Source organism: Oncorhynchus masou, chromosome 12 (assembly GCF_036934945.1).
Source record: "Oncorhynchus masou masou isolate Uvic2021 chromosome 12, UVic_Omas_1.1, whole genome shotgun sequence".
Classification (NCBI taxonomy): domain Eukaryota; kingdom Metazoa; phylum Chordata; class Actinopteri; order Salmoniformes; family Salmonidae; genus Oncorhynchus; species Oncorhynchus masou.
The window spans coordinates 49,435,980-49,454,174 of NC_088223.1; the positions used below are offsets into that span (position 1 = coordinate 49,435,980).

The 18,195-nt window shown below is 44.1% G+C and overlaps 1 protein-coding gene across 9 annotated transcripts; it reads right to left on the reverse strand.

Annotated features, from left to right (window-relative positions):
* Positions 1–5,608: 5,608 nt before the first annotated feature.
* LOC135550267 (NHS-like protein 2) lies at positions 5,609–16,973 on the reverse strand. 9 transcript variants are annotated; one of them, XM_064980920.1, is made up of 8 exons: positions 16,875–16,973; positions 16,413–16,461; positions 15,981–16,045; positions 15,782–15,887; positions 15,204–15,353; positions 6,851–9,176; positions 6,501–6,639; positions 5,609–6,212 (listed from the first exon to the last, which is right to left on the reverse strand). In XM_064980920.1, exons 6-8 carry the CDS (start codon positions 9,075–9,077, stop codon positions 5,990–5,992), a joined length of 2,589 nt encoding a protein of 862 aa, XP_064836992.1. In that variant the 5' UTR covers positions 9,078–9,176; positions 15,204–15,353; positions 15,782–15,887; positions 15,981–16,045; positions 16,413–16,461; positions 16,875–16,973; the 3' UTR covers positions 5,609–5,989. The 9 variants fall into 9 exon arrangements, with proteins under 9 accessions (XP_064836992.1, XP_064836989.1, XP_064836991.1 ...); XM_064980917.1 differs by lacking the exon at positions 16,413–16,461; XM_064980919.1 differs by having other exon boundaries at positions 15,782–16,045.
* Positions 16,974–18,195: the final 1,222 nt, after the last annotated feature.

The following is an 18,195-nucleotide window of genomic DNA, read 5'->3' on the forward strand; positions in this document are numbered from 1 at the left end:
AAACTCCAACCATCTGCCTCCTGTGTCTGCATCTGTGTCTCGCCTTGTGTCATGATAACTAGAGTCCAATTGAGAGGAGAATCATCAAAGGGATGCACAGGAAGACTATATGATGGAATGTTTCCACTCCTGACACCGAAATAGGACGGATAAAACGTAATATTAGAACATCATATAGTAAACATAGCATTTGCCTGATTTACAAAAAAGACCCTTAGCTTCCTGAAGTTACCACAAACTATATCAACATTCCACCACCACACCCTGTTCTAATTCTCTGTTCCACTTCCCTCTAGAGAAAGATGTCTTCTCTATGAACAGATGGTGACCTTCTCTTCCTGTTTTTTTTGCTGGTGTGTTTGTGTGTGTGTGTGGGCGTGAGTGAGGGCAGTGTGTTAGTGTGTGTGTTCCTTTGTCTGCGTTTAACCCCCCCCCCCCTCTACCCTATGTGTTTTTGTATAATTTGCTGTGTTCTCCCATCACCTCCTGTGCATAAGGTGCCTGGAATGAACCAGCAGTTGGAGGCTGGGCTGGGGCCCTGATGAAAAGTGGGTGCTGCAGCCCAGAGACCTGACCATCCCAGGGTCTAGGTCCACATGGTGGGTGGGTAGCAGAGGCCAGGACTGCCTATCTGTGTCCAGCACCACATACTCCAGTAGGCTGGCCCCGGAGCCATTGGTCCCCGACACGCTGGCGGAACCCGTAGAAAGACATATTTCTGGAGTGGCGCACCAGGTCGGCTCCAGACATCGACTACCCAACGTCACGCACACTGCATAGCGTTAGCCATGAAGAGGATAGAGCTGTAGACGGTGCCAAACGGGGAATGTGGAAAAGGATATAAGAACATACTGATGTAACACAAATGCAAATATTCAAAACCAGGGACACTCCCAACAATCTGATTTAGCCCAAACTATGGCTATTCATGAAAAAAACCTTTAGCCCCAGATCTCCTCAGCTCATTCAGCTGTACCTGATGTGTCTTGTAGGAGGCATTTTCCTCTGAGTTCATGGTGGCGGTCAAGACAGCGTTGCGTGCTCTCCGCGGCTTGCCGTGGTTGATGAGTGGCCTAGGCAACCCTTGAGTGGCATGGATGTCTGGCAGTCCTCATCGATGATGACATACTCGAAGGTGGCGCCCAGAGACAGTGAGCGAACATTGTCGATCGTCTCCATAGTTAGCCGCGCTGCAGTCTGAGGCAGGACCTTAGCAAACAGAGGGTCACATTTCCAAGGTCCCACTATCCCTGCCTTGAACACACAGCAGATCGGGCCACATGGGACAAACAGACTGAGGGATGCCAGCAGGAACCACAGCAGCCAGGGTCCATGGGGAGGTAGGTATAAGTTGAACTTGGCTTCTTTGAGGACTGGAGTTGTCAAATAGGTTGAGGCCATTCATGCAGTGAACCATGAAGCTGGTAAAGCTGCCGGAGCATTGCAAGATGCCTCCTCCAGCAAATTCCACTCCCCATCAAACACTGTCCTTCCCCAAAAGGCCCGATGTCTTGTGAAATCTAAAGTTATGGTGACAGATATGGCTAGGTTTATTTGACGTAATTCTATAGGTTTATTTGATGTAATTCTATAGGTTTATTTGACATAATTCTATAGGTTTATTTGACGTAATTCTATAGGTTTATTTGACGTAATTCTATAGGTTTATTTGACGTAATTCTATAGGTTTATTTGATGTAATTCTATAGGTTTATTTGACGTAATTCTATAGGTTTATTTGACGTAATTCTATAGGTTTATTTGACGTAATTCTATAGGTTTATTTGATGTAATTCTATAGGTTTATTTGACGTAATTCTATAGGTTTATTTGACGTAATTCTATAGGTTTATTTGACGTAATTCTATAGGTTTATTTGACGTAATTCTATAGGTTTATTTTCTCCGATTGCATGATTATTTGTCATGTGTGGTGGTAATCTAATCAAGGCAGACAGGGAGTATAGATAGAAAAAGCACCTGCCTAATAGCACTGTCACAATGACCTGTCTATTCCTCAGTAGAACCGTACTCAACCTGCCGTTCCAGTTCCATGTGTTAGAATTGTGATTAGAGAGAAAAACAAACTCAATTCACATTTTCAACCTTGCTTGTAAAATATATCATAAAATGATCCTTATGATATTTCGTGTGACATTAAAACGACCCCTTATTACATATCCTTTTGAAAGACGTTGTGAGACATCCTTACGTATCCTTTTGAAAGACGTTGTGAGACATCATTACGTATCCTTTTGAAAGACGTTGTGAGACATCATTACGTATCCTTTTGAAAGACGTTGTAAGACATCATTACGTATCCTTTTGAAAGACATTGTGAGACATCATTACATATCCTTTTGAAAGACGTTGTGAGATATCATTACGTATCCTTTTGAAAGACGTTGTGAGACATCATTACGTATCCTTTTGAAAGACGTTGTGAGACATCATTACGTATCCTTTTGAAAGACGTTGTGAGATATCACTAAATCCAACTCAGTCACACATATTTTTTGTTGGAATTAACCTGAAATGACATTTTCAACAAAGTTCTAATTCTTTAAGAAACATCCGAGACCAGAAAGTAGACACGTCGTGTTATATAGGATAACTAGACTACTACTACTACTGCTCCTACTACTACTACATTCCCCAAACATTTAAATATCATTCATTGATTTATACGAGCAATGCATTTGAACATTAACTTCATAAAGAAAGCAGCCCTCCTATCACCTGATGGGGTCAGAGGTCAAAGATGAGTGATATCTCACAATATATTAATACGCTGCTAGCCGACATTGATATACAAACGTGTATTTGGCAGGTGCACCATCATCCAGCCTCAGCTTAGACAAGTCCTCACCATTTTAGCACCAATTCTCCCCTTCTGGAACATTAAGGTCTCTTCAATCCAGGGATGTTCCCATTCTAACACTGAACAGGAAAACCATGTAGAAATTGAAATTTAGAGTGGACCTTAGTAGTGCGAGTGAAATACTAAACGCTTGTAGTTCAGTCAGTCATATAGTATCAGGGGTGACACATTGAGGAACTAGAGCAAATTACCTGTGGATTATATATACAATTATATACACTGCTCCAAAAAAAGTAAGGGAACACTAAAATAACACATCCTAGATCTGAATGAATGAAATATTCTTATGAAATACTTTTTTCTTTACATAGTTGAGTGTGCTGACAACAAAATCACACAAAAATTAAAAATGGAAATCAAATTTATCAACCCATGGAGGTCTGGATTTGGAGTCACACTCAAAATTAAAGTGGAAAACCACACTACAGGCTGATCCAACTTTGATGTAATGTCCTTAAAACAAGTCAAAATGAGGCTCAGTAGTGTGTGTGGCCTCCACGTGCCTGTATGACCTCCCTTCAACGCCTGGGCATGCTCCTGATGAGGTGGCAGATGGTCTCCTGAGGGATCTCCTTCCAGACCTGGACGAAAGCATCCGCCAACTCCTGGACAGTCTGTGGTGCAACGTGGCGTTGGTGGATGGAGCGAGACATGATGTCCCAGATGTGCTCAATTGGATTCAGGTCTGGGGAACGGGCGGGCCAGTCCATAGCATCAATGCCTTCGTCTTGCAGGAACTGCTGACACACTCCAGCCACATGAGGTCTAGCATTGTCTTGCATTAGGAGGAACCCAGGGCCAACCGCACCAGCATATGGTCTCACAAGGGGTCTGAGGATCTCATCTCGGTATCTAATGGCAGTCAGGCTACCTCTGGCGAGCACATGGAGGGCTGTGCGGCTCCCCAAAGAAATGCCACCCCACACCATGACTGACCCACCGCCAAACCGGGGCGGCAGGGTAGCCTAGTGGTTAGAGTATTGGACTAGTAACCGGAAGGTTGCGAGTTCAAACCCCCGAGCTGACAAGGTACAAATCTGTCGTTCTGTCCCTGAACAGGCAGTTAACCCACTGTTCCCAGGCCGTCATTGAAAATAAGAATTTGTTCTTAACTCTTGATACTCCCCATCCCGGATCCGGGATCGTGAATAAAGCCTCAGGCTCAAAATAAACATCGTTAAATTTCTGAAAATCGCAAATAAAATGAAAATAATGCGCCTGCTCTCAAGCTTAGCCTTTTCTTAACAACACTGTCATCTCAGATTTTCAAAATATGCTTTTGAACCATGCAAATCACTAATTAACTAACTAAATAATCAATACTCTTACACAAATTAGTGATTTGCTATGGTTCAAAAGCATATTTTGAAAGAAATCTTATTTCACATGCTGTTGTGCAAATGGAATAGATAACAGGTGGAAATTATAGGCAATTAGCAAGACACCCCCAATAAAGGAGTGGTTCTGCAGGTGGTGACCACAGACCACTTCTCAGTTCCTATGCTTCCTGGCTGATGTTTTGGTCACTTTTGAATGCTGCGGTGCTTTCACTCTAGTGGTAGCATGAGACGGAGTCTACAACCCACACAAGTGGCTCAGGTGTGCAGCTCATCCAGGATGGCACATCAATGCGAGCTGTGGCAAGAAGATTTGCTGTGTCTGTCAGCATAGTGTTCAGAGCATGGAGGCGCTACCAGGAGACAGGCCAGTACATCAGGAGATGTGGAGGAGGCCGTAGGAGGGCAACAACCCAGCAGCAGGACCCTACCTCCGCCTTTGTGCAAGGAGGAGCAGGAGGAGCACTGCCATGCCCTGCAAAATTACAGCAAACCTTCTCCAGCAGGCCACAAATGTGCATGTGTCCATCCGGTCAGAAACAGACTCCATGAGGGTGGTATGAGGGCCTGACGTCCACAGGTGGGGGTTGTGCTTACAGCCCAACACCGTGCAGGACGTTTGGTATTTGCAGAGAACACCAAGATTGGAAAGCCACTGGCGCCAGCATTCACAGAGGAAAAACACTGAGCACATGTGACAGACGTGACAGTCTGGAACAGTGGAGAAGTTCTGCTGCCTGCAACATCCTCCAGCATCACTCCTTTATTTTTTTTTTAAATGTTTTTTTACCTTTTTTTATTTTATTTTATTTAACCAGGCAAGTCAGAAATTTATTGTCAATCAGTGTTGCTTCCTAAGTGGACAGTTTGATTTCACAGAAGTGTGATTGACTTGGAGTTACATTGTGTTGTATAAGTGTTCCCTTTATTTTTTTGAGCTGTATATATATATATATATATATATATATATATATTTAATATATATATATTTAATATATTAAGTCCCATCTATCTATCTCTAACACTCTCAGTAACACCCCTCATGCTCAGAGTCCCCTTGCTTGGCTTGAATGTTTAGCAATCCCCACTTTTGAGTGACTAAGTTCTTGAATTACTTAAATTGCTCTTTTTCACAGCCCTACCAGTTTACCAATTTTGAATGCAATGTAATTGTAATAGGGAAATATTGGGTGAAAAACATTGTCCCTTGAACATATCTTGAATTGATATCAGTTCAATAACCCTGACACTAGAGGAATTATTCATTGATGAAAAGCCAGTCAATAAAACAGCAATCACGTTGAGCCGTTCGCTTGTCTGAGTAAATAAGGGCATCCGGTTTGGGCAGCAGTGGGTTAGGTCAGACGCATACTAATGATCTGTCATAGACACACAAGCAGCTTTTTGTTTTATTTCTGAGCGACACATGACCAAAAGCACAAATGTTGGCAGCTCAAAAACAAATGGTGTAAGCATCACAAGTCCAGGCAAGACAAATATGTTGACGTGATAGATTGTCTCAGCTCATAAGCAAAACACAGCTGGGCAACATGTTGTCGTATTCACAGTTAGACCTCTATACGCTGTATTGCCATCACAGAAACAAGTTGTCGGGGTAGCACGTAAAGCAATATAAACAATAGCCCCCCGTCCCACTCCCAGTCCCCCCCCCCCCACCGTCCCTGATTGTCCACAATACTCTCATGCCCCATATTGAGTGATAAGTGTTTGCAACACATTGAGAAACATAAACATTGGAGTTGTTTGATGCTCTATGGCTGACCGACCAGTGGTTTGGTACTCTTCAGCAGTTCAGCGGCTGACAGTCTCTCCCCAGAGTTGGGTTTATTGCTCCTCCGCCTCTGCAGAAAAGCCATGAAGTTGTCATTTTTGGAGCTTGACTTCTGGACAACCCCCTGGATGCCTTTAATGGGGGATCCGTAACCTTGCCTGCTGTCAGCTGTTTCTTTGCGACCCAGGAGTTTCTTCTTGGACCTTAAAAAAGGGAGACCGAAAGTAGCCAACTTAATACACTTGTGAAGAAGATATTTAGAAAAAAAAAATGTTTAAAAAAAAACATAACTTTAAAATAATTCTGACAACATATTTCTTTGTGAAGTGTGGTAATGTTTGGTTATTTTGTTGGATGGAATTATGTAACTAATTTAGTGTGCATGAAAGTGAACAGGGCCCATCTCTGGATCTCTTTCACTTACGTAATACGGGTAGTTTGTTTTGTGTGTCTGTCACAATTCTATTTTGGGGAACAGTAAGTCTCATTACCTGTGTATGATGGTGAATAGGTCCTCAGTAGTTGACTGTGAGTTGTGCTCCAACTCTTCCTCCTCTTCCTCCCCAAGGCACAGTGTTCTCATCTGAGGCATTGCCCTCCTCTCTTCACAGTTCTCATCTAGGACGAACCCTGTTGGAAAAATGACACAGTGTCATTTCCATTACTTCGTGCATGAGCTAACTCTTAGTTTAAGAACTAACTCGTGCCATCCTACATATTATTTGTGCATATTGACTCGATAGTAACAACAAACTATAAAGATGGTTACAGGTGATGGTTACAGATAGCATGCAGAGTTCAAAACAGTGCGAATGAGTTTCTCTTATAAAATGAAGAATACCATCTCTTATACTGTGATGGTTGAGATCTTGTCCAGTAAAGTCTTTGTCTCGGTATGCAGTGGCAGGAGACTGGTATGCAGTGGCAGGAGACTGGTATGCACTGGCAGGAGACTGGTATGCACTGGCAGGAGACTTGTATGCACTGGCAGGAGACTGGTATGCACTGGCAGGAGACTGGTATGCACTGGCAGGAGACTGGTATGCACTGGCAGGAGACTGGTATGCAGTGGCAGGAGACTGGTATGCAGTGGCAGGAGACTGGTATGCAGTGGCAGGAGACTGGTATGCACTGGCAGGAGACTGGTATGCACTGGCAGGAGACTGGTATGCACTGACAGGAGACTGGTAAGCACCACTGGGCCCAGACCAGACATGGTTCCTATTACTCTTCTGTCCCAGTGAGCTGATGGAGGACATGAAGAGGACATCCGGTTTCTTTGCGACTGGAGGGGGAACCATCTTCTTCTTCTTATCCAGTTCAGCTAGGAGAAATGAGGTCTTGGTGGGAGAGGTCCTTCTCACATCCCTGTTCTCTGAATGGCAGGAGGTGGGTGGTGGGTGTGGGTCATCATATTGTTGCCTGTCTACAGCATGCTGCCTCTCAACCATAACCCCATCACTGGCAACACGAGGAAGCTGGTGCGACCTTTTAGGTTTTGGTCTCCTTTCCACCATATACATGTCCCCCTGGCTCTCTCTTGGTGAGGCTGGAACAGTCTCTGGGAAATGAGTAGAGACTGAGGAAGACTTTACCAAATGTATTGGTGGCCATTTGTGTGCAGGGGGCTTAGCAGCAACAGGTGGTTTAGCTTTAGGACTGTGGTGGACCAGTGGGCAGCTCTCCAGCTCCAGCTCCTGCTCCAGCTCCTCCTCCCTGATGACTTCAGGTGAGCCCTCCAGTCCTTTGTCAGAGTCTGAGCTGCTGACGGAACGCAAACGCACATTGCTGAGATCCTCCTGGGTCACCACAGGCATCACCATCATGCTGGAGCTCAGCCTCTGTCTGGGTCTGGTGGTGCCAGACGACCCAGAGGACTCTGAGTGTCGCCGGGTGGCTTTGGGGTTGATCACCGCCGGGTCTGGGAGAGGGACGACCCCTGGCAACTCCAAGGATAGCCGCAGCCTGCTGGATCTGGGGGAGGTGGGCGAGGTGGAGGACTTGGGGCGCATCCTGCAGCCCAAGGGGGAGGGTCCCGTGATGGCAGATGTGAGGACAGGAGGGGAATGAGTCTCACACTGAGAGCTGGACTGGCTACTGGAGGGAGAGACTGAGGCAGGTTGTTGGAAGGGGGACTGCTTACAAGTTAGAGACTGCGGGCGTTGCAAGGGGGGAAGGGGTCTGACCGATTCTGACCTGCTGGAGGCTTTTCTTCCCTCATTTACAGGTACACCCATAGCAGGACCTGAGCTTGACATGAGACAGCAGGGCTCAACAGACCTTACTTCACGTAGCTGCCCATTGTCGTTGACTGGTGGCCCAACCCGGGCCTGTACAGGCTGAGCAGGGGACTGCTCCAGGCACAGCACCTCCTCTGTCCTTGGTGTGGAGATGAGGATGAGGTCAGGCAGGAATGAGTCATGGGGGGCAGGGTCCCTGTCGATATAAAGGCTCTTAGTCCTGTTGTCTCTGAGCTTGGTGGCAGATTCTCTCCTGAGGGACACGCTACGGGTTGGCGGCGCCGGCCTCCTCTTTGTCTTCCTCAGGATGATGCTGCGGGACCGCGACCGTGGACCACCGTGATCAGGGGAGACGTCTGGGCTGAACTGGGAGGCGTCGCCTCTGCTAGTGTCCTCTGAGCCGTTGTCGGGGCATAGGTGGACGTAGCTGTCACATCTGCGTCTGGGTGGGACTGGGTGTGAGGCAGTGGCTGCGGAGAAGGAGCGTCCGCGAAACCCAGGGTTGTATGCTGGCAGGGCCGTCTCCTCATTTTGAATGGGGATGACTATATTACACTCCTTTTCACCTTTTCTACTGGCAGTGTTGGCAGTGGCAGAAAACCCAGAGGATGTTGAGGCGTGGGGGCCAATCTGCTGGGACTGGGAGGTCACAGGGACTTCTGAAGGGTGACATATGTTGGCAGCATGTTGACACGGGGACTTTACCACGTCAGGGCAAAGGGATGTGACGGTTGGTCGGCATGATGGGGTGTCCCAGTTGGGGGTGAAGGTGGAGCCCTTGGGCCCCTTCCAGGGTTGACTGGTATACATCAGGGCCCTGTGCTCCATGGCATCAGAGACTTTCCTGAGAGACCAGGCAGATCACAGGCTGATTGGCTGAGCAGAGATGGCTCCTCTTTAGAGAACGGGGTTTCACTTTTCATTCAGCTGGATGAGAAGAGAGAAGAAACAAGTTGCGTGAGTGCGAGCATAGTGGGGTGTTCATCTTGGTCTCAGAAATAAAACCAATATATGCTATTCTGCCTTTTGTTAATTTCCCTTTTGAATTAAGATGTGGTTCATTGAGTACAAGGATACTGTATATATAGAGAGAGTGAGAGTAGGAGAGGGGCGAGAGAGAGCTGTGGCTGGGAAGAAGGAAGGACGTCAGAAAATGTCTACTTATCTTGGTCTTGTGCTTGATAAAGAAAGAGTGGGTGTTTGCCATGGCAACTGCTACCTGTTCATCCATAGTCAGAGCACAAAAACACTCCCAGATGAATATCTATACTGCGTGATGTCTGGTTTCTCACCATTTACACTGCATTGGATGAACAAGATAGGCAAAAAGCGAATCCAGTGATCATGGCAACAACAACAACAAAGCCATGGCCATTGATAAAAAGGGAAAGAGTGTGTTAAAAAAATGCACATTTTGATTGTGGTAGATTGACAAACTCTATTACGAAGACCAACCAGTTATTTATTGAACAGGAATAAAGATATGGTAGGAGCAGTGTAGTAATAGTTTCAAGGCTAGTGTGATGAATGTTGCTTTGAGATCTACCCATTCAACAATGGAAGACTTGATAGCAAGTCTCAGCACAGTCCGAGAGAGTGCGGAGGAAGTTAGCTAATGAAGATGGTAAATGCTGTTTCATGGGGAAAATGATCATCTGTTATTGTTGGAGGGTGCAGCTTCTTTTGGAACAACTAGTAGGGTAAAGACTGTTGTGTACAGCTGCTCATGGAATCCCCACCTCTTTCATTGTTGGACTAATCCTCCTTCCTTCCATTTTCATTTCCGTTCTATCACCTGCTTTCTCCTTTGACAACTCTCTGAACAATATACTATTTAGGAAAAAAACGACATTTAACACTTTCTTTCTTGTAAATGCTAAGTGGGTTATGATGGATTCAAGAGAACGTTTTTGCATGGGTCAGTTGCCATTGGGTAAATCCATTTGAAGTGATTCCCTTTTTGACAGCACCCCTTTTGATTTGAATGAAACCTTTCGTACATATTTGCTCACTGTAGAAGTGCTCAGAAAGTGACTTTTTCGACCTGAATGCCAAAACATTCGGGGGGTAAAGGTGATTCAATTTGACCCGTTTTGCATACCCTACCATAACATGAGACATCCATGTCTTCATCTCGGCTGTATCATAACCGGCAGTGATTGTGAGTCCTACAGGGTAGATGTCAATTGGCCCAGCGTCGTCCAGGTTTGGCTGGGGTAGGCCGTCATTGTAAATAAGACTTTGTTCTTAACTGACTTGCCTAGTTAAATAAGGATCAATTAAAAAAAAAATCAAAAAATCAAATAAAATCAAATTCATCACTGGAAAAGATGAGATGTATATAATTGAAAAGATTACAAAGAGGGTTGTCAAACTATTTTATAATTTCTGCATTAACTTTTTTTTTGCCTTTAATGTCAACTATTTAAAAACATATTAACTCTTGATTCTTTCCCCTTCATATTCACATATGCTTCGACCATATTTTACATCTGAGCTATTTGTGATGTGCCCGTCATCGGTTGAGACACAACATGCTCTTGAATACAGGGTGGGTGTCATGTTTTGGCTGATAAATGTACTAAAATGGGAATACAATTGAAATGTCAAACTTTCAAATGGTATCACAAAGATGTTTGAAGGTCCACACATCAGAGAATGTTGATTTGAATGGGAATATCTGTTGTTTCAAGTTACACTGTCAATCCAGCATAGGAAACCTATTGAAACACACATAGATAACGGAATAAACATGACCATTTAAGTTGACATTCGACGATGTGTGGATCAGCGGTCATCTTTGTGGTAGTAATTAGAAGCTACAATTTCATTTACGTTTCAATGGTGTAGCAGCTGCATTGCAGTGGTCTGAAGGGATAGGTCCATTCTATGAATTCTATATCTATGATTGAAATGACAGCCACACTGTTTTCAAAAGCATGTTGTGTCTCAACCGATGGCTGGCACCACACAAAAACTTCATATGATGTGAAATTGGGTTTAATATGCAAATATGAAGATTTTTTAAAGTATTTTTAGGTTTATGTTATTTTAGATCATTGACATTTAAAAAGGTATCAAAATGACAATTTCATTTTTTTTAAAGGAATAATAAAAAGAGTTTGACAGCACTGTAAGCTTTTAATCCAATGACTCCAACCAACCGTTAGTCTGACATGCGGATAAATGAACGTCAGAAAAATGGAGAACAGAAAAACGGGGTCTTGGGACTGATAGGATTCAATTGTGTCACTCTCGACCGTTGATCTTTTCCAGTGATGAAGACATGGATGTCTCGTGGTATTGTGGGGTATCGAAAAATGGGTAGACTTTGAGCACCTTTTAAAGGTATGATGTCAAAAAGTGATTTAATTCAAATGGAATTACCCCATTTAGATAGAGGAAATGTAGTGGGACTGATCCTATCTAAACAGATAGATAGATATAAACACAGCATACAAACATTCTAAAGATTTTTACTGAGTTACAGTTCAGATAAGGAAATGCAGCCATGAGTGGGCCTGGGAGGGCATAGGCCCACCCACTTGGCAGCTAGGCCCACCCACTAGGGAGCCAGGCACGGCCAATCAGATTGAGTTTTTCCCCACAAAAGGTCTTTATTACAAACAGAAATACTCCTCAGTAATTGATTGGATTTGATTTGGAAAGGCACACACCTGTCTATATAAGGTCCAACAGTTGACAGTGCATGTCAGAGCAAAAACCAAGTCATCAGGTCGAAGGAATTGTCCATAGAGCTCAGAGACAGGATTTTGTCCAGGCAGAGATCTTGGGAAGCGTACCAAAAAATGTCTGCAGCAGTTAAGGTCCCCAAGAACACAGTGGCCTCCATCATTCTTAAATGGAAGAAGTTTGGAACCACCAAGACTCTTCCTAGAGCTGGCCGCCCGGCCAAACTGAGCAATCAGGGGAGAAGGGCCTTGGTCAGGGTAGTGACCAAGAAACCGATGGTCACTCTGACAGAGCTCCAGAGTTCCTCTGTGGAGATGGTAGAACCTTCCAGAAGGACAACCATCTCTGCAGCACTCCACCAATCAGGCCTTTATGGTAGAGTGGCCAGACGGAAGCCACTCCTCTGTAAAAGGCACATTACAGCCCGCTTGGAGTTTGCCAAAAAGGCACCTAAAGGACTTTGACCATGAGAAACAAGATGCTCTGGTCTGATAAAACCAAGATTGAACTCTTTGGCCTGAATGTCAGGAATCACATCTGGAGGAAACCTGGCACCATCCCTATGGTGAAGCATGGTGGTGGCAGCATCATACTTTGTTGATGGTTTTCAGCGGCAGGGACTGGGAGACTAGTCAGGATCGAGGGAAAGATGAATGGAGCAAAGTAGAGAGAGATTTTTGATGAAAACCTGCTCCAGAGCAGACCTCAGACAGGGGAGAATGTTCACCTTCCAAAAGGACATAGACCCTAGGCACACAGCCAAGACAACACAGGAGTGGTTTCGGGACAAGTCTCTGAATGTCCTCGACTGGCCCAGCAGAGCCTGCACTTGAACCTGATCGAACATCTCTGGAGAGACCTGAAAATAGCTGTGCAGTGAAGCTCCCCATCCAACCTGACAGAGCTTGAGATGATCTGCAGAGAAGAATTGGATAAACTCCCCAAATACTGGTGTACCAAGCTTGTAGCATCATACCCAAGGAGACTCCAGGCTGTAATCGCTGCCAAAGGTGCTTCAACAAAGTACTGAGTAAAGGGTCTGAATAGTTATGTAAATGTAATATTTAAGTTTTTTATTTGTGTGTGTGTGTGTGTGTGTGTGTGTGTGTGTGTGTGTGTGTGTGTGTGTGTGTGTGTGTGTGTGTGTGTGTGTGTGTGTGTGTGTGTACATACATACAGTACCAGTCAAAAGTTTGGACACACCTACACATTCCAAGGTTTTTCTTTAAAACTATGAAATAACACATATGGAATCATGTCGTAACCAAAAAAGTGTTAAACAAATCAAAATATATTTTATATTTCAGATTCTTCAAAGTAGCCACTCTTTGCCTTGATGACAGCTTTGCACACTCTTGGCATTCTCTCAACCAGCGTCATGCTTCCTGGAATGCATTTCAATTAACAGGTGTACCTTGTTAAATGTTAATTTGTGGAATTTCTTTCCATCTTAATGTGTTTGAGCCGATCAGTTGTGTTGTGACAAGGTAGGGGTGGTATGCAGAAGATAGCCTTTTTGGTAAAAGACCAAGTCCATATTATGGCAGGAACAGCTCAAATAAGCAAAGAGAAATTAGTCTATCATTACTTTAAGGCATGTAGGTCAGTCAATTTGGAAAATGTCAATAACTTTGAAAGTTTCTTCAAGTGCAGTCACAAAAACCCTCAAGCGCTGTGATGAAACTGGCTCTCATGAGGACCACCACAGGAAAGGAAGACCCAGAGTTACCTCTGCTGCAGAGGATAAGTTCATTCGAGTTACCAGCCTCAGAAATTGCAGCCCAAATAAATGCTCTACTGAGTTCAAGTAACAGACACATCTCAACATCAACTGTTCAGAGGAGACTGCATGAATCAGGCCTTCATGGTCCAACTGCTGCAAAGAAACACCTACTAAAGGACACAAATAGGAAGAAGAGACTTGTTTGGGCCAAGAAACATGAGCAATGGACATTAGACATGTGGAATTCCGTCCTTTCGTCTGATGAGTCCAAATTTGAGATTTTTAGTTCCAACCGCCGTGTCTTTGTGAGACGCAGAGTAGGTGAACGGATGATCTCCGCATGTGTGGTTCCCACCGTGAAGCATGGAGGAGGAGGTGTGATGGTGCTTTGCTGGTGACACTCAGTGTTTTATTTAGAATTCAAGGCACACTTAACCTACATGGCTACCACAGTATTCTGCAGTGATACACCATCCCATCGGGTTTGCTCTTAGTGGGACTATCATTTGTTTTTCAACAGGACAATGGCCCAAAAGACATCTCCAGGCTGTGTAAGGGCTATTTGACCAAGAAGGAGAGTAATGTAGTGCTGCATAAGATGACCTGGCCTCCACAATCACCTGACCCCAACCCAATTGAGATGGTTTGTAATGAGTTGGACTGCAAGGTGAAAGAAAAGCAGCCAACAAGTCCTCAGCATATGTGGGGACTCCTTCAAGTCTGTTGGGAAAGCATTCCAGGTGAAGCTGGTTGAGATAATACCAAGAATATGCAAAGCCGTCATCAAGGCAAAGGGTGACTTCTTTGAAGAATCTCAAATGTAGAATATATTTTGATTTGTTTAACACTTTTTCTTGGTTACTACATGAGTCCATATTTGTTATTTCATAGTGTTGATGTCTTCACTATTATTCTACAATGTAGAAAATAGTGCAAATTAAGAAAAACCCTTGAATGAGCAGGTGTGTCCAAACTTTTGACTGGTACTGTGTATATACACATACTTACACACACACACACACACACACACACACACACACACACACACACACACACACACACACACACACACACACACACACACGCACACATGCATGCACACATTCATTCACACATGCATACATGCACCCACAAATGCATGCACATTGCACACGCACACACAACCTCTCACAATACACACACACAATAACAACAACGCTTAAAATAGAGGGCTTGCTGACATAATCATGTTCATGTTTTACCTTTCCAGATAGATGAGAGCGAGATGGAGATAGCGAGAGAGACGTGTACACACTGTAGATAGACAGAGACCCTCGACTTCCTTGGATAAATACATACTAATTTGAACAATAAACATGCCATTATTTGACATAAACCACACAGCTCTGTCCGCATGTCTACATACATGAAGTCAAAATGAATCTATGACAGAATGAACGGACAGTGGTGGCATACTGTCATCTCAACCTTCCTGTAAAACAGAGCCCGATTAACGTGTTCCTAAATCCCTCCAAACCTCTGTGTTGTCCCCCTCCTACCTTACAGCTTGCTTCAGGAGATAGAGCTGTGGCTTCCGATGCCGCACTCCTACATCCACTCTACAGTCTGCACCTATGGCCCAATGCATTCACATGCTGTTGCCATGACAATTGGAAGTGGGCTGCTGCTTGCTCTGAGTTCGTCAGATGCTGAGAGAGGGAGAGGGAGAGGTAGAAAGACAGACAGGGGAGAACAGAGGATGGACATCAAAATTGTTTTCTGATGGCGTGTGGAGCACATTTGCCTCTAAGGGACAAGAAGGGTATTGAACAGTTTCAAAGAGATTGGGACATCAAAATAGTTCTGTGGATTCAAGACAGCTGCAGCATGACAAGAATTGACATAACAGGCTTAAGATGACTTGATATTCCTGGTACGCCTTGGTTGGTTTACACTGAGGAGTATAGATAATGTATGTCCGTTTCTACGTCACAATCATGCAATGTACAGTACTGTATTTGCAAGTCATTCCCAGCTGTTTTGCTAAATTGACTTTGCCAGATGGAAATGTTCAACTCCATCAACTTTTGATGTAAATAAACGAATGAAGGCTTGAGACCCTTTAACGTCAACTTACAATCACCTCAGTGTTTTTATTTTTTTCTATATTTTTTTATCTCAATGGGTGTGTTCAGAAGTTCACGTCATGAGTGGCTGCTCGCTCAGGAACGTCCCTTCAGATGCTGTAGAAAGATAAACCATGTTTATGTTCGCATCATATTTTTTTTTAACAATCAACAAGTGCCGTGCCATACAGTCAAATTCAACTAAATTACTGATGCATGATGTAGCAGGTGTTGTGTAAAGTTTGGGCTGCTGCTTGCTCTGAGTTCGTCGGATGCTGAGAGAGGGAGAGGGAGAGGTAGAAAGACAGACAGGGGAGAACAGAGGATGGACATCAAAATTGTTTTCTGATGGCGTGTGGAGCACATTTGCCTCTAAGGGACAAGAAGGGTATTGAACAGTTTCAAAGAGGTTGGGACATCAAAATAGTTCTGTGGACTCAAGACAGCTGCAGCATGACACGTTTGGCCGGAGTCTGGAGTCTGGGTAGCCAGGCGAAGACTATTCTGTGATACACATATGAATAGAGCCTTTTGAGGCCTTCATGAACTTGGTGGGAATGCTGGGTTTATGACTGTGCTAATCATAGCAAGAAACATAGACGCATTACAACACAACAGGCAATTCATGCACTCAAACCTTACCGACAGCTTTGCTGTGCCAAATGTTTCTTGATCCGAGTCAATGTGAATCCTTGAAATTAAAAGGCTGGGGTTTATTCAAGCACGCTTTGCTTCTTTCCCAAGAGTAAACTTAGATTGTGCGTGAACATTCAAGTTCTTCCTTTATAATACCATGCCGACATGACCTACTAAATTGTATTTCAGTGCACTGAATCTTTTCTGATTTGCTGATTTGCTTTTCTGATCTGATTTGCTGCATTACATTAAGAAAAGTTAAAGTGGCAAAGGAATCATTGTACTTTTGAAATACTTGAACTTGCTACAGGTCATCTTCATGCCATGAGCCTTAGCTGATCATCAAGAGCTCAAAACGGAGAGTTTATTGAATAGCCATCAATTCACCATTCCATACTGACGTTATCAATCCAACCCTGCAGCCCTTGGTAGAATAAGCCTTTACACTATAGAAACCAAATCACATACCTTTTTACATGCAGGAAAGGAGCTCACAATCAGCATCCTCAAGCTGCTGAATGAGATGGTGAGTTGTCTCTCTCGACCTGGCTGTAACCCCCACTCTTGTCACATATGTCCCAATATGACCCAATGTTCCTCAAATGTAACTTCTAAATCAGCCCCTCCCTTAGAACACAGGAAGTGGCTGTGTACCAGGCGTTGTGACAGGAAACCAGAGCAGGGGAGTGATTAGGGCTGGGGCTCGATGATCAGGGTCAAGGGTTCAGTGAAGGGTGAAAACCATCGAATGTACACCACACCCCTTGCTTCCTTACAGGCAGACATCATGCTCACACACCCTCCTGGGGTTTGCTGAAGTTGATTGGGCGTCTTACAGTGATGATGGGGATATATGGATGGTGTAAAACATTACTGGTTATCAATGTTCCCTCAAAAAAAAGTGTGTGTTTACTGTGAACATTGAGGCTGTACCCGCTTTAAGTTACAGCTTTAACAGTGGCCAAGTAGACTACTGTGGTTATTTGATCATACTGTAGGCCTACCAGAGTGGCCTACCATCAAAAACAATGGAGGATATGCATCCCATAACATTTTAACACGGAAATAGCTGTTCTATCATTCAGCCTACAGTCGCAGCCAATGTGTGGGGGTTACAATGCCTACATTCCATGAGACTTTGGAAAATAAAGATGCAGTGCTTGACATGAACCTGCTTATCCACTTGTTCTTCAGACAAGGAAGTGTCTGAAAATGTTGTGTTTGATGTAAGAAACCACTTGACAAAAAAAAGAATCGGACAAATTATGCTACGCTCTGCCTATTGGCTACTTAGCTATTCAAGACAATCTCAAAATACAACGCTTCCCCTTTAAGACATAAAAAAAGCTCTTTACCTGACTTGCCTTTTTAAAGATGGATAGAAATGCACACATTTTGTGCTCTTGTAGGAAACAACCACTCCCCCATTGTTAACTAGAAATTAGCTATAACTAGGCTAATAACTCACTAACTAGCAAAGAATATGAACAAAATGTTGCACATGTGGCTGCATGCAGCTCTCACTGTGATCTCAAAACAAGTGCATCTACTCGTGACCGCTGTAGCCAGAACACAGTCCAGTTCAAAGTAAATGGCACAGATCCATAAATGGCAATGGCTCTTTGCATATAGGCCTACTGCAGGTCTGAATGGTTGTGGGGAACCTGCCTGTGTAGAGTACAGGCCTGAGTCGCGCACCTGCCAGCTTAATAGAATTCTACTCCAATGTGCTCTGCCTACAAGATGATCTCTTTCACAGGTAGTTTTGCATACTAAATATTGCATAGTT